General features: G+C 39.2%; 5 protein-coding genes across 11 annotated transcripts; 1 reads left to right on the plus strand and 4 right to left on the minus strand.

The window, feature by feature from the left end:
- Nucleotides 1-59: 59 nt before the first annotated feature.
- Nucleotides 60-1,191, minus strand: LOC137582859 (sodium/potassium-transporting ATPase subunit beta). Its single transcript, XM_068297586.1, has one exon. The coding sequence runs from the start codon at nt 1,102-1,104 to the stop codon at nt 73-75; it is 1,032 nt and encodes a 343-aa protein (XP_068153687.1). The 5' UTR covers nt 1,105-1,191; the 3' UTR covers nt 60-72.
- Nucleotides 1,192-1,333: 142 nt separating this feature from the next.
- On the minus strand, nt 1,334-2,337 carry LOC137582899 (sodium/potassium-transporting ATPase subunit beta-1). The gene has a single exon (XM_068297647.1). The coding sequence runs from the start codon at nt 2,273-2,275 to the stop codon at nt 1,355-1,357; it is 921 nt and encodes a 306-aa protein (XP_068153748.1). The 5' UTR covers nt 2,276-2,337; the 3' UTR covers nt 1,334-1,354.
- Nucleotides 2,338-2,713: 376 nt separating this feature from the next.
- Nucleotides 2,714-4,211, plus strand: Polr2M (RNA polymerase II subunit M). The gene is given in 4 exon segments (XM_068296060.1): nt 2,714-2,808; nt 2,902-3,095; nt 3,159-3,984; nt 3,986-4,211. Coding segments are annotated over 3 exon segments (1,116 nt in total). The 5' UTR covers nt 2,714-2,808; nt 2,902-2,943; the 3' UTR covers nt 4,124-4,211.
- On the minus strand, nt 4,187-20,815 carry unc79 (UNC-79 domain-containing protein). Of its 7 annotated transcripts, XM_068296059.1 has the most exons (28): nt 20,658-20,807; nt 20,330-20,438; nt 19,875-19,994; nt 19,654-19,815; nt 19,418-19,588; nt 19,263-19,352; nt 19,021-19,206; nt 18,259-18,957; nt 17,549-18,199; nt 17,221-17,492; nt 17,063-17,164; nt 16,856-17,000; nt 15,912-15,968; nt 14,987-15,066; nt 14,491-14,553; nt 12,228-12,539; nt 12,022-12,170; nt 11,235-11,968; nt 11,054-11,161; nt 10,315-11,022; nt 8,810-9,077; nt 8,103-8,751; nt 7,956-8,030; nt 6,452-7,902; nt 6,223-6,377; nt 5,446-6,164; nt 5,207-5,385; nt 4,187-5,148 (listed from the first exon to the last, which is right to left on the minus strand). In XM_068296059.1, the coding sequence occupies exons 2-28, from the start codon at nt 20,382-20,384 to the stop codon at nt 4,284-4,286; spliced, it is 9,225 nt and encodes a 3,074-aa protein (XP_068152160.1). In that variant the 5' UTR covers nt 20,385-20,438; nt 20,658-20,807; the 3' UTR covers nt 4,187-4,283. The 7 variants fall into 7 exon arrangements, with proteins under 7 accessions (XP_068152160.1, XP_068152155.1, XP_068152153.1 ...); XM_068296054.1 differs by lacking the exon at nt 10,315-11,022 and having other exon boundaries at nt 11,084-11,161; nt 15,912-15,938; nt 20,658-20,806; XM_068296052.1 differs by lacking the exon at nt 10,315-11,022 and having other exon boundaries at nt 11,084-11,161; nt 20,658-20,806.
- A 1,034-nt stretch (nt 20,816-21,849) lies between these two features.
- On the minus strand, nt 21,850-23,048 carry LOC137582655 (uncharacterized). Its single transcript, XM_068297275.1, has 2 exons — nt 22,624-23,048; nt 21,850-22,566 (listed from the first exon to the last, which is right to left on the minus strand). Exons 1-2 carry the CDS (start codon nt 22,889-22,891, stop codon nt 22,094-22,096), a joined length of 741 nt encoding a protein of 246 aa, XP_068153376.1. The 5' UTR covers nt 22,892-23,048; the 3' UTR covers nt 21,850-22,093.
- Nucleotides 23,049-28,000: the final 4,952 nt, after the last annotated feature.

Below are 28,000 nucleotides of genomic sequence, written 5' to 3' on the forward strand. Positions count from 1 at the left end.
TTTCAAAATGTGAGAAAGTTAAACCTGATCTATACTTAAGTTTAAATTATATTAAACAATTTTGTATTTTTATTATCTTTTTAATTTATCTGGTGGCTCAGTTGGTATGGCCAATAAATCAGTTTTAACACCATTGTCCTCCGCTTCTAGATCTGGCATATCAGGCAGTTGTAAATCTTCATCGTAAAATAATTGTTGGTCTTTATTGGGATTCCAAACTTTAAACCTGGTTGGTCTTGGTCCAAGATTATTCGTTGGATTGTTGTTGCTCTTTTTGACCTTCATTTTCATTGAGAACTTGGCGTTACCTTTCCCAATTTCTTTCAGATCGACTTCAATGTTTTTTGCCCAAACTCTGCAGGATATAAAAATCTCCGTATTATCGGGCATTTCTGTCAGCTGCAATGCAACGACGCGATTGACACCCTCTAGCTCGTCGGAGTCAAAATACGGACCCGGAATGTAGACAATTTTTGGTTTATCCCCATGAGACAATTCACAGGTTAGCCAAATTCGATTGTGACCTGTGAATTGATTCATTATCGTAGTCACCTCTGGAGGAGCATCACTTGGCAGTTCCGTGGGTGAGGTATACACCTCAGCCTTAAATCCAAATATCTTATTTAATTTAACAAAAACACACGGTTTTTTCTGATTATAACCCCATAATTTATCGCCATTGCATTCGTGAAAATACTCTTCGGCCTCATAATCCAATTTGTCAAGAAACTCCTCGATGCGGTCGCAAAGTGGATAGATATCTGGCATCTGGTTGTAATAAAAGGTTATTGTTGAGGAATTCCCCGGCACAATTGACAGACCAGGCGCCTCCTTTAGTATGCTAGGTCTGCCTTTTTGGACCATATAAAATCGAAAAATTAGATACAGGCAGAGCAGAATTAGAAAAATGAGGAAATACAGCACGAGATAAAACGACACTATCCGGCACCATGCCCAGGCTGTCCGGCCAAAAAGCTGATTCTCGTTTAGATTTAATATATGTTTTGTCCACGGCATGTCTTTCTTTCTCCGTCGATGCTCCTCATTGCGAAACCGTTTGCGGACCTTGTAGTTTCCCGATGGGACCATAGCATCCTCGGGCATTCTGCTGAGTGTCTCAAGAAATTTCCCATAAACCTTACAATTCCTTAATATATATAAACGTTAAAAATATTTATGTGTTTGTGCCGAACTAGCCGAACGCCTACTTAAATGGAAAGAGCAAAATTAAATTGAACTTACTTTATTGAATCTCATTTTAATGTCATTATTTTATAAAATAATTAAGTGAATTTCGCATATTCATTTGGCCTGGATTTATATGAAACAAGAATTTTTGTCAGTCTTATAATTCTTATTCAATGTCGTTTTTATTTTCAACAACTTCTATCAAATGCAGCATAAATTTGACAGTTCCCAGATTCAACGGTATATTTTTTGCCCAGACGGCACATTTACAATGTATATCCATATTTGTGGGAAGATTCAACACTTGTACGCCCAAAACGCGACGATATGCAGGATCCTCGTGAACTTCGATTTCGGTCAAGTTTTCGGAAACAAATTGTAAATAGTCATGTTGCTTTTGAAACAAGCCATCGGCGTCATAATATCTATAGGGTATGTAATCGAAATAGGCATCCTCCTTATGCCCCATGAATTCACAATTTATCCAAATGCGATTTCGACGCATTTCTTCGGCGGCCTGGGTGAGGTAATTGTATAATGCCATGGGCGCTTCATCGGGCAATGTAATGCCATCGTTATATGTGAATACAGTGAAATTTTGAGAGTAATTCAATTTTAATAGTATACACGGTTGCCTCGAAGTGTAACCCCAGTTATTATCCAAATTGCAAGGTCTTAGAAAACGTTCGCCTTCAATGCCATAAGGCTTGACAAAATCATCAATTTGCCTCATCAGGGGTCCGATTTCATTTGTTAAATCTGATCGCCAAACAATCTGTTTTTCAACACCCACTAAATGTCCTGGCACAGCAGATAAACCAGGTGTTTTGATCATAAGCGGCTGATCGTCTTTGGCTATGCCGAAAAATAGTAATTGCATATAGCACCAAGCAAAAAGTCCAAGCACTAAATAGAATATGCAGAAATATCCAGTTAATTTCAGTACACGAATAAAGGACATTTTTGGTTTGGGCACATATAATCTATTATTCAGGCGGCAGCGGAATTTCTCTTGATGTTCAATTTGTCGTCGATTTAGCCGTTGAAGGACATAAGGTCCTTTGGGTATTATCATATTATTCGGCATTTTGTCTGTGTAGCGTACCTCTAGTTATTTATTTTTATAAGATTTATGACTATTGACAAAAAGCTGGCTATGTAAATTGAATTGTTAATATTTGTTCAAAAACAATCCTGTATCAAATTATTCCAAATAATTCGCGATGCAAGCAGCCATTGGTTAGCAAGAAAAAATAATTATTTACTTAAAACTACTATCTACTGCTGTCCATAAGTGGGCATATTATACTCATACAAAGGCAATTTGAAAAATGCGCCCATTTTAAATAGCCAGTGTTGGAAAAATACAGAATGTAATCATATATCGATAACGAATCTACGTTTGATCGATAATCGATAGCAACTCGGCAGTTGGTGCGATAACCGATAACAGCTGAACAATTGTCCCGATAACCGATAATAAATCGATGTCTGCTCTGATAAACGCTCGAAAATTTTACAGTCCGCGACTAAAAACGCGCGAGGTATGTTGTGTTTACATTTTGCGCGTGAAAATTAATTAAAAAATTCTTTCTTTTTTTGGGCGAAAACGGTGCAAATGTAAGTAAAATAAAGAAAACTTTATAGCAGATATGTGTATACATAGAATGCACTTATTTCAAGTTTCAATTTTCACACTATCTCACTATGCAGAAAACAAAAAAATTAAACGGAGCAATTTAAACAAATGACGAAATGACAATGACGGACAAGTTGGTGCCTGCTCCATTGAGCCGAATTCCCGGCACAAGCCAAGTAAAGGAGAAGCACTGCAAGGATCTGAAAACCCTGAACTATTTGGAATTGCTTGACATGAAGGAACGGCAAGGCAAATTTCTTACATTCAAGTAGGAGTCGCAAGAGTTTGCGAGCTTTTGTTTTTTGGTTTACTTATTAACTGTTTCATTTAGGAAACGTTTAGATCAATTGCCTGATAAAGGAAAGCGCTTAAAGGAATCATATGCCAAGTTGCTGGATGAGATCAAACGACGCGATGATGTAGAAGCAGCGGCACGGATGCTAAGTGAACTAAATATTGCCTCCAAGGGAAGAGTTGCCTTGGACAATTTGGAATGGAATGGCAAAATGACAGATGACCATGTGGCTGATATACTGGACAGCGATGATGAGTTGGAAATGGATCCTTTGAAGATAATTGCCCAAGGCACAATGCACGAGAAGAAGGTGAAAGTATTACCAGCTGAAGCCACCCTAATAACAGCCGAAGATTTGGCCGAAATAGAGACATTCAAGGGGGCGAGCGCTTCTCCAGATTCTACAGTACCTGCTGATCTTATCGAGGTTAAATTGTCACGTTTGGCCTTGACAAAAGAGACAAACCACTCTGTGCCAACGCCAGCACTTTCGCTAGAGCAGCATGCTCTCTATCTCATTGACAAGACAGAGCATCAAAGGTCAGGTGACGATCCCCCAGTGCGTGAGAAATTTAAACCCTTTCGGACGACAGTCTCCAATGTTCATGATCCGGATAAGGAACGTGTGCGTAAAAAGGGCAAACATTGGGAAATCACCGCGGCAACTCCACCATTAATCCAACACAAAGAAGTTCAGCTGGTACCACTGGCAGAATCAGCCAATTTGCAAGTGGATTATATGCAAAGGATAAAGGAACTTAAAATCAAACAAGCGGAAGAACGTTTGGCTAGGCGAGGGGCAACCAAAAACTTACCAGCCTTGGCTTTGCCCAGTGATTCGATATTGAAAACAAAAGAGTCTTTTTCAAAACTATCGTAATCCTCAAATTGATTACTTAATCGAGGGTAAAACAAAGGCCGCTGAGGCCAATGAAGTTCTAGATCCAACCACTACGGAGGCTTCCGGTACGAGTGGTATTCACTATACCGTTTACGAATAAATGTGTGATAGAAATCATTCAGGTAAATTCTTTAAGAATCCTGCTGGCAAATTAAATATCAAATTTTAAACATTTTCATACCAACAAACATTGTTAACTATTTATTCTGTTATATGCAAAACATTTACTACATTCTACAATTCTTTACTAGAAGTGCTATTTAAATCGAATAGAATTGGGTGGCCGTTGAGGCTTGCAGCTCGATTTGGCCCATTTTAAATTGCAAACGTTGCAGCCATTTGAGAAGAGCCTCTGATTTATTAGCTTGCTGCTCCTCGTAGTCGGGAGCATAGTCTCGTACATTCTGTAGACGCACATGCAAAGTATCTGAGAGTTGAGTCTGCGAGGACAATACAGGACTCCACATGGGCAACAGTTTGCCCAGCACTGTGGAATTCGTATCTTTCAAAGCCTCTAGCAGACTAAGAAAATGTAAATTAGCCATTTCAGATAGCTTGGAATTCGAACTTTGAGTCTGAAAGTCCACGGTGCATTGTCCTTGCTGCTGCTGCTGCTGGTGCTGCTGATGCTGGCCATGGCCATCCTTTTGCATTGTTGGCTTGGCATGGGAGACAAGCTGAAGAATACACGGTGTGACCTTGGCCCAGAATTCAAACAGAACGCCCAAAGTGCTGCCCTCCACATTGCTGCTGGTATTGTGAGCCATTTGTTCCAAATACACTGTCCACAACTGGCACAGGGTGAAGGCATGGAAAAGCGACGACATGTGGAGGACAGAGGTCTTCGATTGCTCGGCAAAGCCAGCAAATATGACTTGTATATGATCGGCAATATGGCAAGAGGCTTCTTGCGGCACTGGCTGGGAATAGGTCACACCCTGATGCTGATAATGAACACTCGCCGCAATTGGTTGACCCTGGCCAGGTGTGGGATTTGGCGGCAGAGGTGTTGGTATGGTGTGAGTCTCTTGTCGCCGCTGAATCAAGGCCATGTGTGTAAGTGATCCCAAGAGCAACCAGGATAGCAAACGCATATGACCCACACATTCTGTAAACTCTTTGGGGCTGGCGGAAAAGAAAATCAATATAAAACCTTCTAAATGGATTGTTATTTGAAACTTACCCCTGTTGCAGGGAAGAAGGAGCATTGTTTAGCCAGGGCAGATAACGAGACACCGCTTTGTTGTCCCTAGAATTGCCTCGAGACATTTCCAAGGCCAAATACTGGGCTACAGCACCCTTTAGGACACCACCCAGAGTATCCTCACCCAGGCCATTGCTTACCTGACCATTTTTAAAGTTCTGAAATGGAAATTAGTAGTCATGCGGGAAAATTACTTTCTATTTTCTTTCTCTGCTTACCTTTATCTTGCTTAGCGTATGGAAATCGGCTAAGAAATCAATAACATCGTTTATGTACTGCCTTAAACAATCTGCTGCATTGGTGGTCAACACAGGAGCAGCATCTGGCAGGCCAGGACATGAGCCTGGTGGCATGGTGCCGCCAGCATCGAGGAGAACAAACCCAATAATTGTTAGCAAATTATGATCAGGAATATTGGATTTGAATTTAAGCGCCTGCACGAACTCAAAAATCATCTGGCGACAAAGCAAATTCTTGTCCCTATCCTTGCTGAAAGAGCGAGTGTTCAGGGTGCACAGTTCATACAATGTCTGATACTCTAGATTTGTATGTTGCACGCAGTATGCCATAATTTTTGAATACGGATCGAGTAAAGTTTTGGGCACACAATTCAAACGTAATGTGGCGGCCATAATGTCCAGTAGATACTCGGCATTGCTTAGATTGGGCATGATGACAATGACCTGCCTCAAAAGGGTCTCCATGGCCTGCATTGCCTGTGACCAAACGGCGAGTCCAACTCCCGCCTCTGCGGGCACACACTGAAGATTCAAATATTCCGCCATGTTGCGGAAAATGACTGGTAATTGATCAATGGGCAAGGCCTTCTTAGATGTCAGCGAATCGCAGACCATATAAATTGGACTGGTGGCATTCAAATCTTGGAAATCCTGCAATGCCTTGGCAATACTACGGAAATGATTGTGACGTATTTTCACTGGAGGAGAGGAAAAATGGTCGAATTAAAAGAAATGGTATGACGGGAGTTTACTCACTTTTCATTTGGGTCTGGAACACTTGCAGGAAAATGCCATTTGGCGCCAATTGATGAAGGACACAGCGTATAAACTGCAGAGCCACTGCCTGGGCACTGCTTGCCAATGGTGGCCCATTTTCACCTTGCCATGCATGAGTGCAGCTCAAGCAGATGCTAAAAAAAGTAATGAAAAAGGGAAGTAATTAAAATGGTTTGACTAGACCTAATGGTCCCGCAATGCATCGTACCGTGAAGTCATGGTAAGAATTTCGGGCAGGAATGGAGCCGCCATGGCCGGTTCACGATGGATAAAAGTGCCTAGAATGACAATTAGTATGCCAATTTCCTCATCAGTGTATTCCTCGATGTGGGCGCCGCAATCCGAGCATCTCTCCACTACGGTATAGTCACCCACGCGACGAGAACTACCACGTGGAGCGTGAGGGTCGTGATTTGTATGGCCATGCCCATTGTTAGTTTCACTTCCAGCGGCTCCGCCTCCGGCCCCAGCTTCTTCACATTCATCGTCAAGCTCAGGTTCTGCAGGCTGAAAGGGTGGTGGCGGCCAGGAGCCAGCATAGCGAGAGCGTATATCTGGAATGGCATTTGTGTCCACTGTAAAGGGTGCCAATTTCTGTCTCGGTCTTTTGATGCTATTGTTAGGAGCCAAGCCACCGCCTCCTGCCCCTCCTCCCCCAGCAGCATTTGGGCCATGTTGCTTTAGTTCCTGTTGTACATTCTTTAAAATGGACGTATGTAAATCTTGGGATGGCTGCTGCTGCTGTTGTTGATGGGCCGTCATGGTGACTGGAGCATTTGGATTGGGCGGTGATTCCAGGGCCACTTGTTTGATTAGACGACGAGGTGACTGTGTTCGACTACTTGGAGTGACATCATCTTTAGTACTCTCCGAGACATCAAGGCTATCCTGCTTCAAGTGACTAATGTCCGGCAGATTAAGACCATCGCGAACTCGTTCTACCAAAGCGGCCACTGTATCCTGTGTTCCTATAGGCAGTAAACGCTCCGGCGTTGGTATCTCCAGAGCAGCTATACTCTTGGGTGGCGGCAATCCCGCTGCAGCTGCCTCATCTGGTTCATCACGCGGATTTGGCATGACACTCATCTTGGACAAGGGTGAATCCGGCGAACCGTAGTTCATTTTCTCGTTGCGTTTCAGTGACTTCGTTTGCGATTTCTTTTGTCGTGAGTCATCAGCTGAGGAGCTGCCCGAATTGCCGGCACTGCACTCTACTATGGTCTTGTGGCGTCCAATTGGCTTGGTTGATGGTGGAGCAGGTGCAGATGTATTGCCATTGCCATTTGCGGAGCGACTACCGCTGCCGTTGCTTGAGCTGGTCTTTCTGTCTCCACTGCCAACGGATATTGACATGTCCTGTAAGGCGCCTAGGGCCTGCAAATGATTGGTGGCTATGGCAGCAAACATTTTCGAAGTTGAGGCTGCAGCATTTTCTAGAGATTTATTCCGAACAGTCACCGCACGATGGACATCGACTGGTGGACTAACCACAGCAGTCTCTGTGGTCTCTGCTCCAACCAAAGGAGTCACAATCATTCGAACTCCTTCCTGAAGGCTATGACGAGTGACCATCGTTGTCTCATTGGTGGCCTTGATTTTTGTTGTATACGTATCCCCGATTTTCGTTGTGATCATTGATTTATGGGATTTTGTTGACTTCTGTAGAGAATTGCATAAGTTTAATTTCGTATTGTTCATTCGTAAGGACTCACCTCTTCTGTGTATTCTACAGTACGACGATTTCGCGGCATAACATCTTCAAAGTGTATGGTATCATCAAAGGAACCCTATAGGAGGAGGTAAAGAGGATTAAGATGACAAATACTTTCGATATATGGATTTCTGTGCTTAAGACTCACAGGTGCACTGCTGCCATGAAGTGTACTGTCCGAGAGATCACTCTCTGGTATGGCCACTAGTTCTGATTCGGTTTCATCTGCATCTAGACTAGAATCGTTGTATTTCCTAAAGGCATGCTGCAATTTGGGTGTAAAGGCCACATTCTGCCCACCCTTGCTCTTGGAGGCGGCACTAGTGCCCTCTGAAGGAAACATTGGACTTGCCGGTGGACTGGCCTTGTCATCCGGATCAGTACCCAACGATGGTTGACTGACATCGCGCGAACGTGATGCTCCACTTACAACACCTTGAATATCCAGAACTGTGGTCGTTGGTATCCGACGACATTGATGGAAATGTCCCCGTAAACTATTCATTATCAATCGAATGGCCGAAATGACATAACCACTCAGAGGTGGTTGGGTATACGAGTACTTATACAGCACAACTAGCAAGGTGAAGAGCCAATTTCGACGTGGATATTGCTCCAAATGCCATAGGGAGTAATTGAAGACTATATTCTGATACGATTCACCAGAAGTTTGTGTGGGACTTGGAGCATAAAGAATAATCTGCATGACCGATGGCAGGATTAAACCACCAATTAGATGATTCTGATCCAGAACTTGTGGCAAATTGGCCAAAAAGGCATTGAAAACAGCCGAGATTCTATGAATAAACAGGATTAGGAAGATATTTATAAACTGATTATTATGTGAAAACTTACCTCAAGCATTCTGGCGTGGTGTGGAAAGTCTTATCGATCTGATTGTGTCCCAATAAGAGGAACAAATGCTTAAGCACTATATTCTGGGTCTTCGACATGGGTTTATCCTCCGATGGAAAGGCTTGGTCCGTGCGTGACATGAACTGCATTAACATGAAGACAAGCAAATGTATTGTCTCACGATCTGATTCCTCCAGCTCGGTGATACGACTGAGCAGGCCGATTAGATTCTCATCGTTTAGGCCACCCAGCGAATGGATGTGGCCATCTAGTTTACAGAAAGAAAGAGATTTAGATACGTTATTTAAGGAATTGCAATTCTTTTTTAAGAAAATTGAATTGAATTTGGAGGGGGGTAAGACACCGATAATTTGATTTATTTTCTTTTTTTTTTTTTTTTGAGGTCACAGCCACATGCCAATTGAACAATTAGATGGGTTTTCCATTTATTTATATACATTTATATATATATATAAATAATAGATATATATGTTTGTTTTTGTTTATATATATTTACACAAATCTGTGTGTATGTGTTTCTTTGTGTTAAGCCAATTAGAAATTGAATTTGTTTAGGGGAAATTGAGAGACAGAGACAGCGAGAAGGAGAGAGAGAGAAACAGAGAGACAAATAGAGTATCCTTTGAGAGGAGATGTGATTTATCAGATAGATATTGAGCATACATACCATTTCGGAAGGGTTTACACACTTAAAACGATACTTTTGTACATCGAACTAAAACACATTTTAGGGTGATATCACAGTAAGCTAGATATTTAATGGGAATGTCTGGTAAAATGAGCTAATAAGTCTAATACTAATTTTAATAAAAGTCATGCTTTACTTTTGCAAAACGTGCCAATGAATCAAAAATAAAAAGTAAAATTCAAAGCGTTTTTTTATCCCTCGAACTTTTTCAAGTAGAAAAGTTTCTGAAATAAACATTATACAAAAATTAAACCAAATCTTAATATGATAGTTAAGTTGATCCAAAAAAAAAAAACAAAATAACAAATAATGTTTTTAATGGATCTTTAAGAATCGTAATGAAGCGTAAAAAAATAGTATTAAACATTTGGCTAGCCAAATTTGAAAGATATTTTAATGTTCACAAAGAATCATACAAATTAAAATATGATGAATATCAGATCAATGCTGAAATCTTTAGAAGTCGGATAAGAGTCTAAACAGCAAAATGAAGATCGATATATAGAGCACCATATAGTTTGCAATGCCTAGAAGATGAAGATTGGAAATGAAATCAGAATAAAATTGTGAATAGCGAACGGACTTTGCTGTGGACACAAGTGGATAAAGCTCTTTTGGATTCCATGTGAACAATACAAATATGTATGCATGTATGTATACGTATAAAGATTCATTTTATGTACATCATCAGAGACACCATTGAGGGAGGACATCCATAAAACGAACACATAACACGAACGTGAATGAGGAAGATTCTTCACAAGAATCTCCTAGACACACATGCTCTACAACCTACCTGGATTGGCCGTGCCGCTATAAACGCCCGCTGCTGCTGAGACCGGATGTGGCTGTGCGGCATTCTCACAAGTGCAATGCATGGGAAAGGCCAGAGCCGAAGGACTTGGACTAGGTGCTGGGACAGCAGGCTGTGGTGGCAATAGGTTTGGGGCCGAAGGATGCTTTTGGAAATGGGAATGAAAGGAATGCGAGGGATTCGGATGTGGATGTGGTGGATGCGTTGTGGAAATATTGGAGGCTGCTGGAGTTGCTGCTGCTCCTGCTCCTGATGTGATTGTGGTTGAGGCCACTGTTGAGGATTCGGCAATGGAATCACGTGTCGTGGCTGCTGTCGATGCTGCCGCCTGTGATCGCAGTAATGTTTCCGCCTCCTGCAGCGTGGGCATCGGACTTAGATGACTAGGTGGTACACAATGCACTAAATACTGATGGCTCTGACTATGAGCCGAGGCTGAGGCTAAATTTGAGGTGGTTGCTACATGTTGTTGTTGTTGTTGTTGTGAATGATGCGGCGCTGGCGAGGTATGTGATGTGTGATGATGTTGATTGGGGGGCAAATGGAGATAATGATGGTGATAGGGAAAGGCTGTGTGATGGTGATGATGATGCTGATGCTGATGATGTATGGGACAGGATGGCATTGTTTTGGGTCGTGTGCCTGTGCTTGTGCTTGTAACATTTGTTGTTGTTATTACTGTTGCTGTTGCTGGATTGGCATTCTGATTACCCCCCACCACTACCACTACTACTACCGCCTAGAAACTGACCCAATCCGAAGCGAGATGTCTTCCGTTTCAATATGGGCGCCGATACCTGGCGACTATAGATCTTCTCCTTTTCGGGCACTGCAAAAACAAAGAACACACGATTAAATTGTCACGGGACCCTCATATAGAAACTGAATCTGCATTAGCCTACCAAACTTGCTATCCTGCCGTGGCGCCATGCTGGCTGGAGCCGACATAGTCCTTTTATATGGCCATTTAGTTCCAAATGAAGCACTCAGAGTCTTGGCCATGCTGCCACTTGTGTCAGACTGGCTTAGAGCCTCTCTTGCCTTCTGGATTTTGGCCGAAAGAGCTTCGCTGCCATTATCCGAATTTCGTAGGTCTCGTAGATACGAGATATCGCCACATTTCTCCAGGTTTATTTGCGCCTCAACGAAGAGGGTGTCGAAGCGATTCAGGAAGAACTCCCATCCGAGCATCTTGCGATCGGAGAGCGAATTATGCAATTGATATACCGACTGCAGAACAACCGGACGATCCACAATGAACAGATCGAACTGAGACTCCAAGCAGAAGAGCAGTGACCGTATTGCCGTATCATGTATGGTTCCGATATACAAGGTCGCCCGCTGCGCCACATACACATTGATGTCATCCATGCTGGCAATCAGATGACAAAAGGCCGTCGCCAATGCCGTTTGCAAGCCGACCTCTGAGCGCAGCGGAGTCGAATCCATAAAACGTGTAATCACGGTTACTCGTTCCACTGCTGTGAAGCGAACACGCCAATCGACATCGTGGAAAGCCTCCTGGACCACCCGCCAAAAGACATCCGAGCCATAAGACAAAGTGATGCAGTGCAGCAAAAGTGGAACACCCACTTGGCAAATGTGCGAGTGTTCGGCATTGCACAGTTCCCAGAGGCTGTAAAAAAAAGGCTTAATCACCACTCAGGAAACTTTATCCTTATCACCTACTTCTTGATTAGCAAGTTCTCCTGACACCAAATGAAAAATCCTCGATGCTCTCGAGCTGCCTTGGTCAGTGCATCACCATGCAGGGCCATGGTATTCAGACATTGCAGTACATAATACAATATCTCCGGCTTCTTGATCGTTGGAATTTCCTATGGAAAAGATTTAGTTTTTAGAAATCATATCATCATTGGTTTTGCTCTACTCACAGTTAGCAATTGATGTATATACTGCAAAGTCTGTGGCAATTGATCCAGGGTAAATTTAAATTTACCCACCGAAGTATGCCAAAAGTCATCACTGTCTTCCTCCTCATCCTCCTCGGAGCCACTGCCATTCTCATGCAGACTGCCATTGGCTCCACCATTCTCACCCATTACCGAAGCTTTGGTGACACTAACATTGGCACTGCCCACATCCGCATCGGACAGGGTTATAGATCGGGCAATGGCTCGATCTGTTGGCAAAATTGAAGCCAAATCAAGTTGCTCTGAAACTGTTTCTACAGTAGCCGTCATTATCTGCATTAGACATAAAGTAATCGATTCATTACAATCAAAGTGGGATTTCTGTTTAGCTCTATATATATATACATGTGTGATGTCGTTTACAATTGAACGATATTTATATTTACAGATAGAGTTACATTCCTTACACATTGAACACACGGAGATTTACACATACATAAATTGCTTCGAGTCTTCACTTACACATCCATTTTGTTTACATTTCGTTTAGGAAAATTATAGTATGTATATAGTTCACATCGATAACTATAGTAAGTACAGATACTCGCAACTTGTAACATTTAAAATTGCATAAAATTTTTAGAGAGAGGGAAAATTTTGATTTGGATTTTGTGCATTCTCTCTCTATTGTTTTTTTTCTGAGTTTTGAAGGTGCTGAACATAGAACATGCTTGTGTTATATATATAGTATATAGGTTTATTTAAAAATGATGATGACGAGATTTATTTGCTATGTTTTTTTCTTTGGGGAATGCAACCGAAATGTCTAAAATTATGATCTGCACCTTATTAGATTACTATTTTTTACTAATAAACACTGAAGTCAACTATGGTTAGTCTGTATACCTAATCGCATATTGAAGTTAGGTAAGCCTTGAAAATCAAGATGGTATATTTTCATGGGCTAAAAATTGATAGTTACCTAAAATGATCAAAGATACGACTACGATATGGTCTCGAAAAATTCATAGCCAATATTTGACATAACAAATTCTTTATTTCAACTTATATTTCTTGTGGAATAAATACATTATTCAACTAAAATGATTCCATATTGTTTCCAAGTGTTTTAAGATGCTATCCAGATAAAAAAAAAGGTTGTAATCAAAACTATGAAAAGTCTATAAAGGTGTTTATACCAGAAAATGCTAAAAGCTAAAAATATTCAAAGCATGACTTAGTTAATATATATATCTGCTTCATTTTTTGATGTCCTTCAGTGAATTTCCCACAACGAAGAGTTGATTTCATCTATGAATTGCAATTTCTTGACCCAATTTAATACTAATATAAAGAGGTTGCCATAAAGGCCAGATTCGTTAAAGGAAATCAACGACATATCTATAGAATTATTAATATAATTTCAAATTGCATTGACTAGTTGCATTCCCTGATCTAAAAAAATATGTGTATAAAACAAAGAAAGTAATATTTACATTTAAATATTAGATAAACAAGATTTATATAAAAATTAAATGTACACTGATAAAATATGTTGTTGGTTTTTGCTTTTGATTTTGGTTTTTGTTTGGTTCTGTATTCACACACATACAAGATACTTTGAGACACATTAGTTGACAAAACGAGAATTTTAAATAAGAAACTAGAAGATTGAAAAAAAAAAAAACGAAAACAAAAAAACTGTTTTTATTAAGTTGAGTCTATAATGAACAATTTTTGAGTACAACTACAAAACTATGGGAAATTGAAACTAGCCAAAAAAGGAAAGAGAAACTTAAAAGCTTTTCTCTAAAAGAAAATTTCTGCCTAACTTATTTTTATAAGCAAGAAAACAAAAAAAAGGAAATGATTTTTTTCTTTTGCCCTTTTTCTAAAGCCTATCTATCTATATCTAAGATCCTATAAACTTTCATTGATATGGAAAGTAAAAGAAATGAATTTGGATAATATTGAATTTTGTTTGGAAAAATTAAAGACGGAAACTGAAAGAAGGAAATGACATCGAGAAACACTCTGTACATTTATTTACATATAACACGAAGAGTTGAAAACAGAAAAAAAAAACGTATATATACAGAAGAAAGAACTGAATTATTTATAAAAATGTCGAATTGTATGAGGGATTCTTGTTAATTAGTATAGAAAATAATGAAACTAATATTTGGAATATGATTTTGTTTTTTTGTTTAGTTTTGCGAGATGATTTTGTTATTTTTTTTTGTTGGTGGGAATTTTTGGGGGATTTTTTGAATGCACAAAGTACCTCGTCTGTGGCGTGAACTTTTCTCAATTCATTACTATCAACTGAATGCCCATTTTCGTTATTCTATAAATAATCAAATATATATATGAAGAAATTATAAAAATCTTGTATAACAATTTTCGAATTGAATGTCTTTGTTGGTTGGTTAAAAATGAATAATAAAAATGAATGAAAAAACTTGAACTTGAAAATTGGTAGATTTGGTGTTTATGTCTGTGTGTGGATGTGTGTTTAGGAATAAATATCCTTTTGATTATAGATTATATAGTTAATAAATGGGGTGTTGATAGATCGATACCTACAGTTAACGCATATAAGTATATATATATATATCATTTTTTATTTATTTTTTTGGTAATGTGTTTAAAAAACTTGAAAACTTTAAGAAATTGAAATGTCTGGCAATTGAGAATAGGGGTGTCAACTAAACAGAACATAAGATATTATGGTATTTAATTATTATTTTTTTCACGACGACTACAATCGAAATACATACGGAACAGACATGGGGCATATGGACGAGCACTCCGCCCACAGAGTGCGGTTCTGGTTGAGGCACGGCCACTGGAACAGGACCTTTCGAAGGAAGAGAATGTAAAAATATGTGAATTAGTATAACAGTTCCATTTAAGAAGAAAGGTTTTTCTTTGGCTAGAAACTGAAATTTTGTAAGTGGTATAAATATTTATTTTGTTTTTCGTAAATTGATCTCAACATAACTTAACTCATATTAATGTGTGGTAGTAGAAGGCATTCACTAAATTTGATCATGCAACCAACCAAGTACAAATACAAAAACCGAAATCCCAAGGGAAAGGAATATCACATGCATTTTACACTTTGTTTTTTTTTTTTTTTTTTGTTTTTTTGTTAATTTTCCAATTGTTGTTACTCAAGGAAATATGAAGAATTATTTTCTTCACTCAGTCAGTGTTGCAAAATTCCAAGTTATTGAAAACTATACGTGTTTGTGCTGTGTGTGAGTCTGTGTCTGTGTGTGTGTGTGTGTCAAGTCTTAAGCAAGCCAAAATTGAATCTTCGAATAGTGTAACTAATTTCATCTATGTGGGACAGGGGAATCTCTAAGGTTTAACTGGTTATAAAAAGCTTTTCGTATGCTTAGCTAAAAAAGAGGGTCTATTTAAGCTAAACAGAGATAGATATAGTGTGTTTGTTGAATTGAGTCGTAGAGTGTGTATAAAGACAGAGAGAGAAAGAGGGAGATAGAAATAGTGTCAAGGAGTGCGAAAGTGTTGTTTTGTCTTCTTCTGTGTTGTGAATTAAAGTACAGTCTTTTCTTGTCGGCAAATGTTTAAACAATGTTAATGCAATTATTTGGTTGAGTTTTGTGTGTTTTTTTGTATTTATTGTGGTTTTTGATTTGTTGTAACGAATGAAAAATTTGCTTGTTGGTGCTTCACCTGCCATTATAATAATTTTTCCATCGTCTGAAAAGAATTGATCTAGCTTAAAGATATCTGATAATAATGATTGATATAGATTCAAAATTTGGTTGGTTTTAGTATTTTGTTGATGAATGTTTTATATATTTTTTAAATTTACATATATTATATATTTTTCAGAGAGTGATAGACAGAGATAGATAGACAGACGCGCGTTTAAGTTAGTTAAGTGCGAGCGACAGAGCGAGAGCGTTACAGGCAGACGCAGAGATAGAGAGAGAGAAATAGATATACATATTTATGTAGAGAGAGATAGCAAGATAGACATATAAATTAAAGGTTTCGGAAATTATAAAATGTTTAATTCAAATTAAGTTTATGAAAATGATTAAGTTTAATTTAAAAGTGTCTTATTTTTTGGTTTCATTTTTTTTTCTGTTAACTTTTCATTCGATGATCTTTTGAGTCTGAAGTTTTGTTTAGGTTTTTTAATTTTTTTTTTTTTTTTGGGACAAGTAAATATTACATTTGTAGTGCAGGATTTTAACTAAGATTTATTGTTCGGTTTTTGCAGCAGATTTTCTGGTATTTAAACGTGGGTTTTTAAGTCTACAAAGTACTTTTGCTTATGTATTTTAAAGAAAACACTGACGTTTCTGGCAAAGAGACGTCGTCACATTTACCAAACGCCTGCAAAATCTATATAAATATATATAGTAAGTAGTAGTTATGTATTTATGGTCCAGGCTCAAGTACAGTCTACAAATTTTTAGCTACTTTATTTGACTTTTTGGGATATATCGGGGTGACTTTTGACTGCTGTTTTTTTATACATTTTACGGTGGATTTAGTTATATATATTTTTAAGTGGGTATTGGGTGAAAAACCGAGTTAGTTTCTGGGTTTTGTTTAGAAATATAAAGCATAATAGAATTTTGTAATGAAATGTTGTAGAAACATACCTGCAAAACCTCCTAAAGGACCCAGAGGAATGGGCAGCGGAGCCATTGAAAGGGATACATCACGTTCCCGAGATTTCTCTTTATCCGATTCAGGTGGTGATTTACGTGAGGATTTCTCCTCTTCTATGATGTCCTCGATGGGCACCTGGAAACCGCAAATTATGTAATTCGATTAAGTGATCAACAATTTGCATTTAATTGGCATACATCTGGCGGACGAACTGGATTAAGAGGAGCCATGAATTGCACCAATTTGGTTGATAGCTGATGCCACATAATAGATGCCTCGCAATAGGCACACTCCGCCACCTGGAAGAGAGAATGGAATATTACCATTGTGACTTGCTAAAGTGGGTTTCACTTGCCTTCAGGGCGCACACATGACTACTTAGACCCACACGAGCAGCAGTTACCATGCATTTAATCAATCGTGAGACATTCTCACACACACTCGTGTGTATGCCCATATGCTGTTCTATATCCTGCAATTCCATTTGCTTAAGAAGTATGTCCAACATTAGAATGCAGCAGGTTAGATTATGCTCGGCGTCGGTAGAGAATTCAGTATGACGATTGGTAGGGGCCTCATCATCGGATATGGCAGAAGTATTGCCAGAGTCATCTTCCACCACAGGAGCTAATAAAGAGAGTATGTAAGAAGACTTTTAATATTTAAAACTAAGCTTTACGTACATATAGAACTCCTTCTGGGAGGATTGGCCATATCGGCTTTAGTTTCCTTGCTCTCCTTGCAAGGGGTTTTTGGGGCTTTAGTATCCTTCTCCTTTTCCCGCATTAATTCATGTTGTATGCCATATTTCATGATTCGGACACCATCTCCAAACATGGCGAAAAGTTGAACTAAAGGAATAAGTATCTCCAGTTTGGTCAGGATCTGCAGCCAATGCAAAGCCTGTTGTTGAACCTTGGCCGTGGTCTTCTCAAAACGTATGGCCACAAAGTTGTACATGGTTTTGGCATCGAATCCCAAGGGAGACATTTCTGGATCTAAAATTTTGCTAAGAACAATTTTAAGCTCATTTAACTCTTTTTCGGCCACATCATTGGTGATTGCCTCCATCCAGTGTGGCATGACATAGTCCCAAATCTCTGAAGTTATAACTTCATAGGGCACAAGGCATATCAATCTCTGGAGACCCTCTTTCAGGTGGCTGGTGCGAGATGCCAAGGTTTCCCAATGGCCACCCACACGGGCATATTCCGGTGGATGGGGCAAAAGGCAGGATATGAAGACATTGTAATGAATGCGGCAGATTTCCTTCAACCAATTGCAGACATGATCAACTTTAAGCTTCTCAATGGTGCTCTCCACCTGTCCAGCAGCTGGAATTTTAAAAGAGAGAGTCATTCCAGTCGATAAAATGACGTGTGCTAGAACTCACAATGATAGGAATATGCAGTAACATGGAACCAATGGAACAGCATACTCAAAATCCTGCCCAACACCTCGACAGGCGTATCTGCTGTGGGTGTACATCGACCCACTAGCAACCAAATGCCATAACGTCCCAATCTCTGGCGTTCTTCGAGTGAAATATTATCCGCCGTTCCCGAGCCACCATTTTTCTTGGAATCCACCGAAGAGGACTCCTTGCCAGGCTCAAAATTCAATGGTTTCGCCTCGCGTAAGAGACTCACCACCGATTCCACCATATGCATTTGCATTTCAGGATCCATTTGCCAGGCGGGCTGAAGACTACGATGGACTACATGGTCGCCACCGCGTCGTGAATTATGACGATTGCTGTGACACTGAGCGCAGTAGCGTATGGGATGATTGCCATTGTAACTGGCACACTCGGTGGAAAAGCAAATGGAGAAGGCCGATTTCTCATTGGAGCGGCAATTCTTATTCTCACAAACCATCGAGACCTGCTGCATGGGATGGAGAATGTCGCCAAACTCCAAACTACCATGCTCCCGATGGATTTCATTGGCACACTCGATGCACAGATATAACGGCGGAGGACAGTCTGGGGCATAGGTTATGCTTATATTATGATCGTAGCAGACTTTGGCAGCTTCGGCATTGCCAGCATTGGGACAATGTTCTCTCTGACAGGTGAAGGGGACAAGGTCATCTAAAAAGCAATAAATTAATATGGCTTTAAAGTTGGAATTCTCACTAAATAACTTTCACTCACTAGTTAATTTCGATAGTAAGACTTTGCGATCAAACAAGTTGGGATCAAAGGCTGGCCAATAGTAGAAAAGAAGTTTGGCCGCTGCATAACGCGAAACTGCTGTGCCATAGGCCACCACACAAAGAATGTCCTTGACCACATTGTGTTTAAGGGTCATCAAGCACTCCAATAGCTGACAATGATGGGCTGAAAGGCATCAAAGTTTAGAAACTGATACATATTTGACATATCAAAAAGTAAACCTGGATTATTAGAGTACTGCAGAACCATCATTATGACGGATGAGACAGATTGACAGGCCTGACATTCCTGTTCATCAGAGCTGCGGCGGGCTGATAGAATCAAATGATATGAATTACATAAACAACTCGTTTGAAATCCTTTTGATTTTACTTACTTATAGTAAAGGGTAAGATATAATAGCATAGAGCATTAACAATATCCTGATGTAATGCTGGCGGTAATACAGATATAGTAGAGCTAACTAGATAGGGTAGATTATCAATAAGGTCCTTATCAAGAAAGGGTAAAATGCAGCTTAGGCACTGCAATAGAGCTTTGCCGAAAACTATAAGGAAATTCGTAAATATTTAAGTTTGCCATTTGAGAGACAGTTAAGTCGCAATTATTTACCAATTTGTCCATACTGTATGCAAGGTGCCACATCAATGAGCATAGTTAGGGCATTATAGAGATTGCCATATTCTAGATTGGGATAGGCTGACATTCGAGTGGGATCTTCAAGAGGATCGCGTATAAGTTCGTGCGGTGAAGTGCGCACATCTTTAAGGACAGCTGAAATAAGATTATATTAATACTTGTACTAAAAGACGACATTAATCAATTTCACTTACTTAATAGAGTTTGAGAAAAGTATTTGATATTGTTAGCAATATCAACGCCAGAGGGCGCAGGCAAGACATTGTGCAATAGGCGTACATGGTATTCATGAAGGGCTCTCAATTTTGCCTGAACTATAAAGAGAATAATACATTATATATAGAATTTATAACCAGAGGAAATAAAATCCCATTTTTATAGTCCAAATATTTATAAGGCGCCCATTTTCTTCATTTGACTATCTACTTTATCTATATACTTTTTAAGCCTTAAGTAATTATTGAGTATAGATCATTTTTAATTTTAGATAAAAAATGTAAAAAGCTGCTTATTTGCACAAAACAAGCAAAGAGCGGTTAAGTCCAAATACTTTTTTGGTACATGCGCCTACAAACACACACATACACATATACATATTTTCGCACTCACACGCATACATATAGTTTTGAGACTTTTTTAGCCTACTTACAGGCGGCAGCACGAGTGCCCATGTTGATGAGTTGCACCTTAAAGCTGCCAGTCATTATATCAGACAAATCCTTAGCATTGCCGAAACTGCTGCCGAGGGACTTCGCATTCTAGAAACAAAAATATAAATTGTCAAATTATTTTTCATTTTTAATGAGAGAAATGCTACACAAGTTTTTCACAGATAAGTTACGTAACGCTCTGACTTAAGGATGCTGCTTGGCAGCAAAGAAAAGTCACCAAAAATGCTTAAATAAAAGCAAAAAGTTAATTATTTCATTGTCTTCTTATAGTTTAACACATAAATTCTTTATTATTTGTTAACTTACCTCGAAATTTGTTAGTTTTTTCAATAAATTTGCAATTTTTTACGGGTTTCACAAGACACCTCGACCACAAAGAAAAATCTCTATAACTAAACTGAATTTTTCACTTTGGTGTGTATCTGTATCTTCGGTACTTGTCTACATTTTCGCTATCCCTTGAAAATGGCGAGGCTTTTGTTAGGCCTTGGCCGTGAATTGTCAAATTTGGAAATGGTTTTCGGACGGATATGTATATATGTTTGTTTGTTATCTCTTGTTGATGTTAGTTCATTTTGATAAATATATTTAAATCACTAAAGGAATTTTGTGTGAAAATTTTCTTATGCCGCCGCTGTTGGTCAAATTGACCCACTTTTCCGACTCACCCTCAACAGGAGTCGCGAGAATCAGCTGCTCTAAATGGAACATGCGCATATTGCGTGTTTACGTGTGTGCATTTTAAACGTTTTTCCCGAGTTTTCCCCCTTTGCAACCGCATAGCAAAAGAAACAACAAACGCCACAAGTGTTTGTTTTGGTTTGGCCTTAGGTAAATATTTCCATTTCAAGAGTTTGCGCAGTTTATCTAGCCTGATGAGTGCGTTTACTAAACGAAATTCTCAGCTGTTTGGTGTTTTAAGTGTGATAGCAACAAGTTTCACTCTCTTTCTATTGCATTCCCTGGGAGAGAGTTCTCTTTATGTGGTGACTATACCGTAAAGATGTTTAACATTTCAACTGAATGAATCTAAAGGCAAGGAAAATACTTTCAAAAAGATGAATCTGAACTAGTGTCCTATTCTTTATGGTTGACTATTAAATGTAAATTTCACCTCTTTCGCTCAACTACGGAAAGTTAAAACCTATGACTATATATTTAGGTATTTTAGTTGAGCTAGCAAACAATTTTCCAATTTTATCGACAACTTATTCAATTACAGAATGTCTTACAATTAAATACTCATTTGTTTGACTTAAATTTCTGTAAATGTTTAGGGGGTGTTGCAATTGAAGGGCTTCTTTAGACTAAGGGATGACCATTACATTTTGTCTGGCCTTTCGAACTTTACCAAAAAGTGAAACGAAATGGGATACTAGTCGCAAACATTTTAACAACTGATTTAACTGAACTTTGTGCACTTGCGTCGACTCATGTCAAGATAGGATTACCTACTGAAAAGGAGAATATATGCATGGATATCATATATGTGTATCTATTCTTTACATTTCTCATTCGTTTTTATTTATCTGAATTGCCATGGACTTGGACTTAAAGAGGAAACATTTAAAGATCGATTGTATATGTGTGTCGTAAATAGGGAATACCTCGAATTCATGTTGGGAGTTAACAAATGTGTGAAGTGGGTGATGTTGGTGATGTGGGTGGTGTGGGTGGTTATAAGAACTTGGGTGATAAGAATTTTTTTTAAAATGAGTTTGAAGCTTTTATATTGATTAGTCTTAATTGCCGGTTTTGGCCACTGAATTGTCCACAGTAGCCAGAGCTGGAGCCGAATCATCAGAGATTGCTTGGGATTGATCCTGCTGCATAGTCAAATCTGCAGATGGTCCTGCTAAGGAAGCATTCTTTTCATCAGTGGGCTCCTGGTCCAATGGCTGCTGCACCATCTCAAGCTCTTGTACTTCATCCACATGACGAAGCGACTGTTGCGCCTCAAGAGATGACTTAAACTTTGCCTTATTCGATTGCTGATAGGCGGTTGCCTTCTGGCGAGTGAATAGTAACTTCCAGTATGTTGAAATGGAAGCCTTCAGTGTAGGTTTGGGATTCGGCACTGGTTTGTCTGAGCCAGCGGTGGCTACAGTTGATTCTTTTGGCAGTTCCTCCTGAGTAGGTGCCTCTGCTATCTCCTCTGCTTCGTTCTCAACGTTGGTTGTTGTCTTGCTAATGGTCGCGGCTGGGTCAAGGCCATCTTAGCAGGAAACACGATTGAGTAAATTGAATTTATTTCAAACCTCTTAGCAATTACCTGTACGCTGAGCATTCTTCATGCGGGTAAAGAAACGACTCAATGTGTTGGTCTTGCCAGCTCCTCCAGTGGCTGCATCTTTATTCCCCTCTGGCAAGGCAGCTTCGCTATCGTCCTCACAGGATTCTTGAGCGCCGGGTGTTTTCTTGTTCCCTACCTTAAAGAAACGCTTCAACGAATTGGATTTTGGTGTGCTCGTGTCAAGGCCAGTCGAGGGCAGCGAATTCTCCGTTGTCTCCTCTAGCGGTATATCCTGTAGACTAGACATTCTTGCTTTCTTTTTCTTCTGTATATATATTTAAATATATATATTAACCACTATCAAAATAAATGCCCACTCGGAAATTTTTTTACTGATTTTTGTATTTTGATTTCAAGGTTTACTTATTTGCCCGTTCATGTACGAAATATAAATTGAGCCTGATAGTTGCTTACTTCACAAGTTACTGAATGTCGACACTGAGACTTCTAAAATCGAGGCACACTTGATTCGATACAAAAAAACCTTTCAATTTGGTCAGCACTTTGGGCAACATGTGTTAACAACGACATCGAAACAGGTTTCAATTGATATGATTTGGGTTTTTGATCGGTTCTTATACAGAAGCGAAACCAATTCATTCAATATGTGCACACAATGAATGCCACAATCTGCAACTCCAACTCCAGCTCCAGGTCCATCCTCTTCTTATTATGTTTCTCTCCATTGTTTCAATTGTCCAATGACTTGGCTAACAGCAGAGGCCCACCAACAAAGTCATATAAACGATGCCAGCACGAGCAGAATAACAACCAAGCAACCAAATAAAAGTCAATTGAAGAAGTGGCGATTCCTGCTGTCGACACTGATCCCCCACTCCCCCCACTTCTCTCCGTACATATGTATATTGGAATCCCGAAAACCCAAAAGCCACCCTGATATCGACCGGTAGACATTGGTCCTGCTACACGTTGTATATCTGTGTTCCCCCAATCTGTATCTGTATCTTCTCTCTTTGCGAGTATTGTATGTACATTAATTTATGTAGTTATGTTGTATATTGGCTCTCGGAACACGAAACAATGGACAATTGCAATCTCAAAGAGAGACAGCCGGCGAGTTGATATTGCTGAAAGGGTGTTGAGATTTCATAAAAGATTATGTTGCTTAAGTATGTGAACCATGAAAAAGCTTAATTGATATTATTTGTTATTGTAAATTCACCGTAACGTAATATTTTTAGCAAAATTGTTGTACACATCAATTAGCATTTAAATTAAATATATTTTAAGAATTGATTTAAAATAAATATTTTCTAGTAAGAGTTCAAAATGTACAACTCCTAGAGCTAAAACCTTCCTATCGTATAAAGTACCTACATTTACATATATTCTTGGTTTCGATTTCCCGATGTAAAGCATTAAAAGAAAATTATGGTTTAAAAAAAGAAAGAGTAAGCATTGCGATATATAGGGAAACGACTTTGGAAAGTTACCGATATATATAACGATAAAACGATTGTGTGTATCTATCGTTATATAATTTGACAAATAATTGTTTCCAATCTAGGTGTATATGACATTCTTATCATATTTTTGATAGCTCTAAACTTGTCTCATGAATTACTCAGTATGATTCAGTCACTTTAAGTGAAAGTGTGAAATTGTAATAAGACACATACACACTATACACACCCTTAAATACGTAGATAATGATTATTGTCATAAAGAGTAATATTTATTTTAAATAGAGCCAGACACTCAGAGTCAGAGGCCAATAAAACCAAAGCGATTGAACTCTTTATCGTTACGCTTTATCGCAACGGAAAGGCAAATATCAAACAAAGATAAACATTGTAAAACTATAAATGGATTAAAAAAAAAACGTATAGGAAGAAAAATAGTGCCAAAATGGTTAAAATTTATGGTTACATTTATCAGCAGCTACAAGGTAAAGTTTACTTTTCCCACATGGCTTTCTCAACTGTTTGGTTGTGGTAGTAAAAGAATCTAAAAATAAAAAAAAAAACGAGGAAACCCGAAATATTAAAGTCAACAAATGGTTGAAATTGCCTGTGGTTTTAGCTGAAAGTACAAAGTTGAATGGCATGGCAAATGTGCAACCAGAAAGACCTCTACAAGAGTGGGGCACGGGGCAAAGAGACAGAAGGCTGAAACCTTCTACAACAGCGACAGCAACAGCAACAGCAGCAAACCACTTGCCAACAGCAGTTTGATTGTTATTGCCAATGAATGAATTGCACTTGCTGGCGAGATGCAGTACCACATCCCTGCCAGCCACAGACTCCCTACCAAACTCCAACTCTGGAACTCTGACTCTGCCATTGCCTTGAGGGCTGTGGATTATACATTTTGCGGTCTGCAGTTGCAGCTTCTGCATTTCATTGTTTTTGTGCCCTTTTGTTAATGTTGTTGCTGCTATTGCTTTGCTGTTGCTGTTGCTGATGTTGTTTGTTGTGGTTTGTTTGTATTTTGTAACTCTGGCAATGAATTTGCTTCAAACAATATTTCCGTTTCGATGGTCCCTTTTATCTGTATCTAAAGGGGGAAACTTCCTTCATTGTCTTTGTCATTTTCACACTTTGTTTCAGAGGGAGGGAGATAACGTTGCCAGCTTACAGGATGTCTCTGGCGTTATCCTTGTACATTTTGGGTTTTATTGTTGATGATTTATTGATGTCTGGTCTTTTAATTTAAAAAACCAACTTTTCTCCATAAATCAAATACAATTACAAGGCAACTTCCCCAACCCCAAGTCAGCACATTTCGTTTGTCTAAATGATTACATTCAATATTTTCAAGTCATACATCAAAAATTGCATCTCCGACTTTCTAAATATCTGCATAATAAATTGAATACATCATAGAACTATAAATAATTGCCAAACAACTGCAAAAAGCAGCATTGGTCCCAACAAGTTCACCTCACAAGAAAAAATGAAGAAATTTTGTTAGAATTTTTGAATTTTTCTTTGAGGAAATATGTTTTTGAGTGCGTGTGCCTCCGAGGGTAAGGCTAATGGCCTCAACAACATTTTACAAGTTGGCCAAATGTATGTGGATATGAATTGATTTGTTTTTGTTGCAACTTAGCAATACCCTACAAAAATTTCTAAAAATTTGAAATCATTCCAATTGGTAAAATGAGGTGTAGAAATTATTATGACATTTTGTTCATAGCAATTTATGTTTATTGTAGAGTATTTGAAGTGCATAGCAAACTGAATGGCTTTAAAGTCTTTTCGATGGATCACCATGGCAAGTGTGTGTGCCACAAGCCAGAAGATGACCGCGACCGCGACGACGACGATGATGGCAGCAGCAACATCAGAGGCCAGGCAATTGGCCAAAACTGTCAGACATGGTGCGTTTGTGTTGTTGTTGCTGGTGCAGCAACCGCAGTCATGAGACAACGGACAACAGCAACAGGCGCAAGTCAAGTGAATGGCCAATGACCACCAAATTGGCAGTAAAGCATACAAAAATAACTTCAAATGGTCAAAAGGTTAACAAAATCAAGCAAAGAACAAGACATGAGAAAAAGAGAGAGAAGCGAAGTGGCCAAATAGGAGAGAGAAAGCGAGAGCGAGAGAGCTATATACTGTTGCTGCTTCTTGCAGCTGTCCCAACAAGCAACAAGCTCAACATGTTGCCAACATTCCGTCTTGTTGCTGCTGGTGCGACGCCAGCAACAGCAACATAATCCCCGCCGTCGCGTCAACCAAATGCAATGAGCAAGCGCACACACATACACAGTATGAAAAAATGATTAATGAGTTGCCTCATTACCTGGCGAAATCAATGTCTTAGGCACAAAAAGAACCTGAACCTGAAGCCCAAACCTGTCAGTGGCCACTTGGCCATGTTGCTTCTTCTGTTGCTGTTGCTGTTGTCGTTGGTTGTCGCATAATAAATCGATCATAATTTTCAACTCGAGACTCAAATATTGCAATTGTTGCTCCTGTCCTCCGCATTCAACTTGGCTGTCTGTCGCTCTGATCTCTCTCATTGAAAGTTGAGGTTTGTTGTGTTTTTTTTTTTTTTTTTTTTTTGTTAAAGTTTTAATTGCAGTCGCGCGACTTATGCCTCAGCCTGCTGCCAGTTGGCAGTTGTTGCCGCCACATCTGGTTCTGAGAGCAATTCCAGATCTGATCTTCTGTTCACTGATTTTTATTTATTAAACTGTTGACATTTTCTGTTTTGCCGCCGCTGGCGCCTTTGATAGCCATCAGATCAGCAACAACAGCTGCGGATGTTACTCCGAAGGAGGGAGAAAGAGGTAAGGCGATGCGGATGAGGTTGAAATTTATTGCCACTCGCTTGTATTATTGATGAACTTCATGGCCATATTGTGACTTATTGTCACATATTGCTATTTTTAGCCCCCCTCCATCCAGCTTCAAAATGACAAAGTTGCACTTGACGCTTCAGAAATCATCAAGATAAAACACCCACAAACTGGACCATAAAAATTTGATTATGGGAAACCTCGCCATTAGGCTATAAAATGCGATTAACTCTGAGATTTTACCGCACTTTTTAGATATGTATATCGAAATCTAAAGCTACTATCAAACTTTTATCTATAAAGTTCATCACAATTTCAAATTAATTACCAATTTAAAAGAGAAAAAACCGAAACACCAACTCGAATGCTTACAAAGTAATTAAAATACCATAAAGACAACTTAATTTTTTGAAGGTTGCCGTTTGGCATGCCATTTTTCAGGCAATAAAGTTTAAAGGCCAGTCTTGCCAACATTTTTTAATTTATTAATATGTTAAAAGCAACAAATAGGATGAAAAAAATTGAGAAAAAAATGTATAGAGACTGAACAGAAAATCTATTAAGCAAACAAGCCAAGATGACAGCTAACATAGATCGCCTGGATCGGCTAGCTCGGAGACCATTAGAAAGCGATTAGATAGCGATACAGATACCGTATCCATAAGATATATAAAAAAAAAAATTATTCGTTATCCACAATCGTTTCCATTATCCCCGACGGAACTACCTTGCAGTATTGCTTCATCGGGGGGAAACTCCACCTATGTCGGGGTTCGAACTCGAGCACAACAGAATTGTAGTTTTAGTAGGTCTCCATTGAGCCACCGACTAGGTTTCCATAAGATATATAGTATGTATACATATGTAAGCCTCGAGCAGCCAGCACCACAACTAAGTAGCAGCAGGCGGAACAGTCGGAGGAGTTAAAACAATGTCTGGCCGAAAAAGTTGAAGTTAAAAGTCGAACGAACAATGGCAGCTAAACATGGCAAGTTAACAGTTTAATTTTCAAAGCGACACAAACACACAAAAAATACAAAATGCCGCTACATGCTATACATTAAATGTATCCGCTACTCAGCTACTCAC

The sequence above is a fragment of the Drosophila tropicalis genome, unplaced genomic scaffold (genome assembly GCF_018151085.1).
Source record: "Drosophila tropicalis isolate 14030-0801.00 unplaced genomic scaffold, ASM1815108v1 contig_859, whole genome shotgun sequence".
NCBI lineage: Eukaryota > Metazoa > Arthropoda > Insecta > Diptera > Drosophilidae > Drosophila > Drosophila tropicalis.